The sequence below is a fragment of the Gavialis gangeticus genome, unplaced genomic scaffold, assembly GCF_001723915.1.
Source record: "Gavialis gangeticus isolate Ggan-Ray unplaced genomic scaffold, GavGan_comp1, whole genome shotgun sequence".
Taxonomy (NCBI): domain Eukaryota; kingdom Metazoa; phylum Chordata; order Crocodylia; family Gavialidae; genus Gavialis; species Gavialis gangeticus.
In genome coordinates, this window is record NW_017728993.1 from 35,270,696 (window position 1) to 35,280,279 (window position 9,584).

The 9,584-nt window shown below is 47.5% G+C and overlaps 2 protein-coding genes across 5 annotated transcripts in view; one reads left to right on the plus strand and one right to left on the minus strand.

The window, feature by feature from the left end:
• Positions 1-2,155, minus strand: part of MCOLN3 (mucolipin 3) — a 42,908-nt gene extending 40,753 nt beyond the window's left edge. For 3 of the 4 annotated variants that reach the window (XR_002094684.1, XM_019501548.1, XM_019501547.1), the window contains exon 1: positions 1,018-2,155. Coding sequence is in view for 3 of the 4 variants with exons in the window: in XM_019501548.1 (XP_019357093.1) it covers positions 1,018-1,201 (184 nt within the window). In the remaining variant the exon portion in view is untranslated. Of the gene's footprint in view, positions 1-756; positions 902-1,017 lie in introns of those variants that run through there. The other variant, XM_019501549.1, reaches the window with a different exon arrangement.
• Positions 2,156-3,056: 901 nt separating this feature from the next.
• The window catches only part of WDR63 (WD repeat domain 63), a 57,306-nt gene continuing 50,778 nt past the window's right edge, over positions 3,057-9,584 (plus strand). The window contains exons 1-2 of the mRNA XM_019501539.1: positions 3,057-3,139; positions 5,325-5,395. The gene's annotated coding sequence lies outside the window, so the exon portion shown is untranslated. The remainder of the gene's footprint in view (positions 3,140-5,324; positions 5,396-9,584) is intronic.

A 9,584-nucleotide genomic window follows, 5' to 3' on the forward strand; every position in this document is an offset into this window, starting at 1 on the left:
CCCAGGTGCGGCCCCATCCCATCCGCTGGGCTGAGCATGCCCTACTCAAAGGGGTCCCAGCCAGTCTCCATGAACACCCTGCCCACCCACCTACCTGCTCTGTCCAGTACCCCTGGCAGTGGATGCATGGCAGACAGGCACATGCAACATAGGATCAGTTGCTTGCCCCCTCCTCCCCCCACCTGTGCTGGGCCAGGTCAGCATCCCCCCTCCCCCTACAACAGGTCACTGAAACTCTTAAAGTGGCCCTCCAGCCCAAATAATTGCCTACCCCTGACTTACAGTGACACCAAGTATTTTTCTCCCACCAGGAAGGTAAATCTTACTGTATGTGACTGCAAGTACCAACATAGGAACATGTTTTTACAGACATAAGGTTACAAGTTTGTTATTTGTAATGAAAGTTGCCACTAGAAATGCTAGGCACAGTTTCTACAGCAGCAACTACTGTCATAGAAATGACTTCCCACAATCCCTTCTCAAAACAAGGAGTATGCTCCTTTCAGCTAATTTAAGGAACCTTTGGCTCATGAGGACGGGCTCGGCTGTGTTGCTTGAAGCAATGAAGAACTGAGGAGCATGAGTCAGTGGTTTTCTTTCCAACATCTCATACAGATGGTCATTGCTTGTGGAGCTACAGGAACTAGCAAATGTCAGAGTCCAGGGCAGAATCAAACAGCTCCGAGCCCTGACTGTAGCTGTCTTTTCTTTCTCAGCCTTCTTCCCCTACCACAGGGACACTGCACAACCACTGACCTTCTGGAGAATTACGATAGAAATACTGCATTTCGCAGTCTGCTCCTCTGACTCTCCCCTCCATGATCCCTTAGTTGTTTTCCTCGGGGCAACATCAGTTAAAGAAACTGATACAGTCCCTTACTGAGCAGCAGCAGTAGCACTGGCACATTATTTATATAACCTGCCGCTCAGCAAAGTGCCTGGAGGGATCCGATTAGCATCTGTGCAAAGTGCCAGGACACCTGATGCCAATAGCCAGTGCAAGCAGCAGCCACCTACCTGCAAGCAGCAACCGCAGAGACAGTGAAAATTGCAAGGTGGATGATGGTGATAAGGTGCCTCTGGGTTCCCGGCCAGCTCTGCCTTTGCTGCCCGTCTTCCAAAGGGAACAAGAGATGAAATGCTGGAGGCAGCATGCAGCCCAGAGCCAGTCTGGGACTAAGGGATGCGGCACCAGCAGCATGTGACTGACACACCCCTCCTCCCACGGCCAGGCTGAATTTCACTGAGATCTGAATCCTCTTAGACCAGCATTTTCCTTTTCTTTACCTACATCAGCAGAGCTCCAAACACCATGCAGTGTCAAAGATTGTATGTGCTGGCCCCACACACCAGTGAAATTCAACATAAGGGACCTATTCTAACTCCTCTTGTCTTATGGCTATTTTACAAGGACACTGTAGATGCAAAACAAACTAACAAAACATTGGAGCAAACAGACCTAATTCCCTCCTGATGTTACCAATAACAACTTAGATCATTAAGATGGAAAATTTTCAAAATAAATTTTAGTTTTCATCACTTAGGCAGTTTACATCTTCATACTCAGGACCAGTCATTTCCATTATTTGTATTCGTTTCCCTTTCTGATCCTCTGTAAGATGGTGTTTGGGTTGCAAACACTGTAGAGAAATACATATTGCTTTAAACATCCTGTTGAAATCAGAAATGATTAAGCCACCAGAATTTTGAATGAAATGCCATGTTTCTATTAACTTGTACAGTGTAGCAGCTTTTTCTTATAAAAATTATATTTGAGTCCAAACATCAAGTAGCATTTTTAACTATGCTTTGGGCTGAAATAATGGTTGTAAAAATATTGTTTTCCATCACACAGTGGACCAGGTGAGACAAAGGATAGCCGGGATGTATTCTTGACCGTGCCCCTAGGCACGGTTTGACTTTGGCCAAATGACTCTTTTCTGCACCTAGCAGTGGGGCTCCTGACTCGCCATCTCCCCGGGCGTTGTGAAGACAAAGCAGATGAAGCAAAATGCTTTGAGGCAGTTGGATAAAAGGGCATACAACCCCCAACATCCTTGTTTTATGAACGTTGTGAGAAACACCATGTGTCTGGGTCCACAAAGGCAGTTTTCCTTAAGTGTTACCAGGGCTAACTGTTCTTGTGGTGTGGTTTAGTACCTGCCGAGGTGTTGGGGCTTAAAGCCCACTTTATGGAAATGGGAAGTTACTCCCTAGCTTGCTTCTGCAGCCATATGGCTGAGGGCAGGAGAAACCTGGGGGCTTGGGCCTGCACATAGGATGCTTGCCAAAAGATTTTGGAAATATCTGAAGCCCCTAGTGGGGTGGAAGATGTTTGCCCTTTGTAGGGTCACTTACAGTTCTGGACTGACTCACAAATTTGGGCTTGATTTGGCTTGGAACACAAAAAATGTCCTAACCCCACCCCAAAAACGCTGTCTTGCTGCTTTTGTACTGCTTCCAGTGCTCCTAGCTGGGCTCAAATACTGCTCTGTGTTGTAATTATGATCTTGGTCTTTAATAAAATCCTTTCTTTCTGGCCGCAAAAAAAAAAAATCACAGTGAGGAAGGGCCTGTGCGAGGCAGCGAGCGGCGCTGAATGGCTCGCATCGGGGACTGCTCTTCACCAGAAATGGCAATTATCATGCAATACAATTCACCTATTGAGGTACTTGGCTGGGCTTCAAAGAGAGCCTGTCCTCTGCTGAGGGCAATCGCTGCCCGCAGACAACAACAATCATCAAGAATAAGCATCGTCATCATCACCCTTGTTATTAACAGCAGCCATAACCACAATAACGCAGGTCTTTGCCTAAGGGAGGCGACGTGGCAGTGTGAGCAGTCCGGACCCTGCCCTCGGGAAGGGCGGGAAGGGCCGGGCCGGGCCTCCCAGATCTGACATCCCGGCCCCGCCGCCGGCAGGTGCGCGCGGAGCACGCCGGGAGTTGTAGTCCCCGCGGCACTGCTCCCCTCCAGCCCAGTCTCGGCCCTGCCCAATAGCGGCGGGGGCGGCTGCAACCCCACGCGCCTATTAGTCCCGGACTGGTTAGTCCCGCCCCTCCGTTGCCCCGAGCAACCGCAGCGACGCCGGCGGCTGGGAGCTCCGGGGCTGCGCGACGCCGACCCCGGCTGCAGGCAGGTGGGGCGGCGGCTGGCACCAGGCAGGGCCGGGAAGGCGGGGGACACCCGCGGGGGGCGGATCTCGGCTTTGGCAGGGAGGGTGCGGGAGCCTCCTCTTCCCCCGTGCCGGTGGGGCGGGCTGCCGAGCCTCTGGGGACTCCTCCCCGCGGCCCCCAGGCCCTGCACAGCCCGGCTGGAGCAGCTCCCACCCCGCGGGGGGCAGTGGGGAAAGCACCAGTGATTCGAGGCAGGGGCGGGAGGGGACGTGGCTCTGAGCACAGAGGGGACAGGGGGAGTCTCTTCACCTTTGGGGACTCTAAAAAAAAGTCCCCAGCAGCTTCGGCAGGGCGGTGCCGTCCAAAAGCAGGGTGCAGCTGCGTCCATCCCTGGACGCCGTCGAGACGAGGCAGGAAGAGCAACAAGAGATCCTGGGCTGCTGGGGAGGAGACGAGGCCCCCAGTGCCCAGGGAGTGCCACAGGGCTGGGTCCACCCTACTATGATGGATGTACTGTAGGTTTTAATGAGCCAAACACCTCTGTTCACAACACAGTAGAGCGCTGCAGACCAGAGGCTGTCACCTTGCAAGGACGCTGCCTGTGCAGCTGCTAGAAGTTTGACTGGAGCAGAGCAGAGCAGGCCAGGACCTGCTGTCAGCACCCCTCATGGCCACTGGAATTCAGCTTGGATTTTCCCCCCATGCAGCTGCAGGAGTCGACTCCTGAATCTTAGCTTTTATTTAAAACTATGCTGTTTCTAGCATGTGTGGTTGCAAAGAAAACTCAGACAATGTCAGTCCAGAGTCAAGTGAGGCGTTGTAGTCTTCCTGAACTACAGGCAGTTGTAAACCATAGATCAGAAAGGAGTGCACTGGTCCTTTCTTTCTTATGGGGTATTTGAGACCTAAGTGACATTTTAAACATTGATGTTATTAACCATCAGTTGCTGATGATTTTAACAAATAGATCTAGCTAAGAGGCTTATCCAACAATCTCTAAAAGCTTCCAGGGGTAGAAGCTTCCAGGGGTGGATCTAGGGAGGATGCAATGGCAAATACCCGCCCCCCCCTGCCTTTTCAGTCCACCATACTGTGAGACCAGCAGGTAGGGATTTTTTTTAAGTCCCTGAAGCAAGTAGTAATTTCCCCCTCCCTTCTCCTTCATGCTCAGCAGCACATCCTTTCCCTCCCCTCCCCTCCTCCCTGCCCACTACTACTTCTGTCTCTGGGACTGGGGACAAAGCTCCAGTGAGGCTTCTGCCTGCTCCAGCTGGGCTGCACCAGGGACAGCAGCAGGAAGGTGTCTGCTCTTCTGGGTCCCCACAGTGTTCTCTGCCAGTCCAGGAGCAGTCATGGGGGAAGGAGCATTTTGCTGCTGCTGCTATATCTCTGAATCTGGCTCCATGTGCAGCCCAGCTGGAGCAGGACAGGAGTAGCTCTGGAGCTTCCAACCCCACCCTGAGGTTAGCTGGAGACAGTGACATAAGCAGCAGTGGACAAGGAGCTGTGGGGGAATGGGTGGGGAGAAGAGGGCACGTGCTACTTAGCATAGAGGGGAAAGGAGAGGGGAGGGAAGATTCTTACTTGCTTGAGGGACTTTTAAAAAGTCCCCTGCTGATGCTTCTGCAGCAGTCTGTCCACTGTGGTGTAGGGGGCAAGGCTGGGAGCCAGGGTGTAGTAGCCATCTCTGTAGCACAAGTTGCTGCTCCTGCACCCCCTCCTCCATTCCTAAATCCTGGATCCACCCTTGAGTGCTTCTCAAGGTTTTTTCAGATGGCAAAATCTCCATATGGCTCAAATGCAGATCTTGATCCAGAAAAAGCCTTTAAGCACATTTTTAGCTTCACTGGTACTACTCATACGTCCAAGTGCTGTACTGAGTCAGGGCTTCAATTATAAAAAAAAATCCCTCCAGCTTCATGCTAGAGGATTCCTACAGTGCACTCATGCATTGTTAATGTACACATTTGACATTTGACTCTCCCTGTGCCTGAAGAATGGTGTTTGTACCTAAAAGCTTGCAAAGAATATTTTTCCAACTATTTAGTTGGTCTAATAAAAGATATATTTACCCAAAGAACCATGTCTGGATACATTTGAGGCATATATGCATACAGCATGGAAATATATGATTCATAAGCAATTCAAGCTTCAGCACTGATGTGAAAATGTAGCTCTTTTCAACAACAGTAGCTATTTTCTTTGCAGACAGAAGTGTGATTGTTAAGTTATCAGTATTCCTTTAATTTAAACCTGATATTGCAGCCCAGAAAAAACAGGTAAAGTATATTTTGGATAATTTTCATGTGGCTTTTTCAGAAAATTTGATGATTCAGTTCTAAACTGTAATAAATCATAGTCCTAAATTAGTAATGCACACAAACCATAACCGTAAATGATCCAATTAGACCACTAATGAGTCATTTTTCTTTTTCTGTGTAGACAGCTTCCTTAGCATTATGGACAGCTAATGAACTTTCTCCTTCTATCCTACCCAGCAACTTCGTAGACTTGTTTGATAACTCAGAGTGTTTCAGTCCATTAAATGATTAGGAAAACTTTCCACTCTTTACTTTTCATCTAAGGCTCAGGACATCCTGCCAGTTTCATGAACCAATTCATCTACAAATTGTCAAGCACAGATTTTACCTGAACACTGCTAGTTATTATATCATTATATCATTCTGTCCTTCTGACAATTTGTGCTGTTATGAAAGGTTTTGGATTGTACATTACATGCATCTGTGGACCTAAAGTGCACCAAAGATAAAAAAAGCAGAGGATAGTAAGTGCTATCTTGTTTTCAGTAACTATTCTTTGTCCTTGTTTCTACACTTTGATTTGCTTTCAGGTCAATGTTAATTTAATAAGTGTTGTTTCTAACCTTCTCTGTCAATTAGATAAATGTTAATGCATGAAGCTGTTAATTAATAGGGTTTGTATTAGTTAAAAAGAAAATGTAATAGATTCCTACTCTTATAAAATATAACAACTAATAGAGATAAAGTAGAAATGGAATGTTGCTGAAACATTTCTGCTTGAGACTGAAAAATGGATCCCTCTACTTATGAATTCCATAGTATGTTAAGATCCTCATTTGGGTTGCAAGTCCACCTCTTTGGGGGTTTTTTTCTGCATCTTATCCACTGGTGACCTAATAATTAACATGTAAGGCAAGTAATAGTGGATAAAACTGATCCAAATAGTGGTAAACCTGATTCTGAGGGTGTCTGTTTATCAGCTATTATTCTAGAAAGGGAATCAGAGGACCTCATGGTTGATCCTTTGTGATCTGGGGCAACTCACCAACAGCCACATTTTCAGAAATGACCCGATTTTAAGCACTTCACTTTTTGAATATTCTACTTGAGACTTTGGGTACTGAATCAACATTTAGACAATTAAAATGGAGGTGTCCAGAAGTACAAACAGCTTTTGAAAACGTTGGCTTTTTTTTTTTTACTTTATGAACCAATAGTTTGCAAGATACCCCAGCTTAATACAGAACTATTTTATAGATTTGGTTCATATCAGCTACCCGCAGAGCTAGTAAAGGTAAGGGCCTCATTCACCACTCTTGCACTTTGTGTAGTCAGGTGTCCCCATGTGAAGTGATCAAAAAAGGTAGCATTGCTCATCTGTACACAGGTCTAAATGCTCGCTTCTGCTTCCATTGCAGTCCATAAACATTTTGTCTTAAAGAGTTCTAACCACTAACAATCACAGAGCACCGAGTAACAAATTTTGAGTCTAAACTAATTTACTGGTTGAGATGCTATAAGAGATGATTAACTAATTAGGTACTTTTAAAACTGTATTGGTAATGCTCCCAAATAGTACTGGTGAAGTCCTCTGCACTACTAATAGGACCTGAAGCAGTCCCATTGATGCTTGTTTTAATACACCTCTGTTGAACTGGTACCTTTCACACTCCCGACAAACCTTCCCTGCCATAACCCCCATTGTTTGTACACCCATTCAGCTATACTGGGGATTGGGCGGGGGGCGGGGGTGTAGGGTAAGGTAGGGGGAGATTTAAGTTACCTGGAGAATGTTCACGCTGATTTTGAAGAGATTATTTTAAGTCTTTTTTATAAGCAGAGTATCTTTGAAGTCAGACAAAGATACTTAAGAATTTACAAAACATCTTTATATTGTAACTTGTATTTTTCTTTACTAAAAACAGCCATGTGATTAGATCTCAGCCATTTGAATGGTTCCTCTATTCGTGTGACTTATGGTTTGGATTACTCAGCTGAAAAAAATCATCAACATTTCCGATCTGTTTTTTTCCCCCACAACATTTACTAAGCAAATGGCGAGATGAGAAAATGTGACTGTAGCATACATTATTTGGTTTGTCTTCTCTCTGTATCAGAAACAGACTACTGGTAACTGAAAGGTAGCCAAAGTAGCAGTGGATAAACCTTGAATTCTTCACTTGGGACCCATTCCATGGAAAAATTAGTATATATGCTTAGTGGAATTATAAGTCCTTGTTAACTTCATAAAATGGCAGCTCTAGAACAGCAACTGTTGGAATATTAAATCAACTCATTATAGTGAAATTATGTCATCTGGTAAAAGTAGGAAATTTCAAATGATACAATTCATCAGTGGGCTTAAAACCAAGGGAGCATATTTGCACGAAGCAGTAACAATTAGCAGAAGTGCTAGAAAGCCAAAGGTAACTGTCTCTGTGATCCAGTCAGAGAAGGGGAAACAGTTCTAGAGAACAGCTACTTTAAAATAAGAGAATTCAAATGAATGGCCTGAGCCATGGGTAAATCTAGGATTTCCTAAAGTGGGTGTGGCACACTGTCCCTTAGACCATGGGGGGAGGGGGACAGAGGCACAGCTGGAGTCCCCAAGTTCCCAAGGGACACCCAGGAGCTGGGCAGGGAGCCCATTCCCCAATGACATGGCTGCTCCTGTCCCAGAGTGAACAAAGGGAAGGGAGTGCGGAGCTACTCCTGCCCTGCTCCAGCCAGGGGCAGTGGGGAGCAGTTGAATGGGCAGCTGGGCTCAGCAGGGCATAGCAGCAGCAGGACACAGTTTCTTGCTTCCAGCACCTGCTCCCTGCCCACCCTCTCACCCTGGTGTCCTCCCACTGGCTGGGAGGCAGGCACTGGAAGGAGGAAACTGCTGGTGCTGCTGTTCCTTGCTCCCCACACAGCTGATCCCTGCAGTGTGAGGCAAGAGTGAGTCAGGAGCAGCTCTGGGGATTCTCCCCACCCTGTCCCCCTCTGCCTGCATCAGTCAGAGACAGTGGCATGCAGATCCCTCCTTCCAGTGCCTGCTTCTGGACACTGGGGGCAGGGGAGGAGCAGGCAGGAAACCTGCATTAGAAGGACAGACCTGTGCACTGCCACCACCGCTGTTCTCTGCTGACCTGGCATCCTTCACAACAGCACCCACATCTGGAATAGGGCAAGAGAGACTCTAGGGTTTGCCCTCCACCCAGATCAGCTGGGGACAGCACTGGTAATGTTTGAAGGAAAGTGCAACCACACCACTGACACCCCTCCCCCCACCCCACCCCCACCCCACTTTTCCACCTGGATCCACCCCTGGCATGACCCTGCTCCTACTAATATTGATGATAAAATTCAAATTGATTTCATCTGGGGATGGATTAGGTCCCAGATCCAGACTAGTCAGGGGTGGTGCTGGGGGTGCCTGGGGCAAATAGTAACCCCAAAATTTGCCTTAGCCCCCCTCCATAGCCACCCTTTCCAGCACCCCCCCTGTCGAAGCCCCACCATCTCCTCTGTGGGCTGTCACTGCCCACCCCACACAGGTGAGCCCACCCCGCTCCCACCCACAGCCCGCAGAGATGTGGCACTCCCAGCCCAGCCCACGGTGCCCATGTCCTACCCGCAGATATGCTGAATCTTAAGAAGAAAGTCCAGAATGTAGACAGCTGTAAATGTTAGTCTCAATTACCTCTATGGAGGAGTGGTTCAGGTCCTGAGACCTCTCAAGCAAAAGGGGTATCTTTTCCTGGCAGTCTGGCCCAATGGTTGAACTAGACTATGAACTGAGGTCAGGAACTGAAGTAAGCAGCTAGGACGTGAACTAACTGTCAGGAGTTAAAAACAGAAGCTAGGAAAGAAACTAATAAATGTCTAGAGAAAGAGTTGAAGCAGCAGCCAGACTTCAGTGTCATCCAGCTAAAGTTTTATTGTTTTGTGCTGCCCTAAATACCTAGGTTACTATTCCCAGTAGCGAGTCCCACAAGGTGACCAAGTCAGTGGTTACCCAAGGTACAGATGTAAAGGCTGACCTGTGTGACTGTTTCTTTTACCCCAGTAGTGGACTATTGTAGTCCTGACAGTCTTGGACGAAATTCTCAGGCCAGTAGCAAGTTTGACCCCTTGAGGACAACTGAGTAATGAGATGTATCTTTCCAGACTGAAATCCGAAAAATGTCAGAAAGTCCAGTCTCTGGCAAGTCCTCAAGTGCTA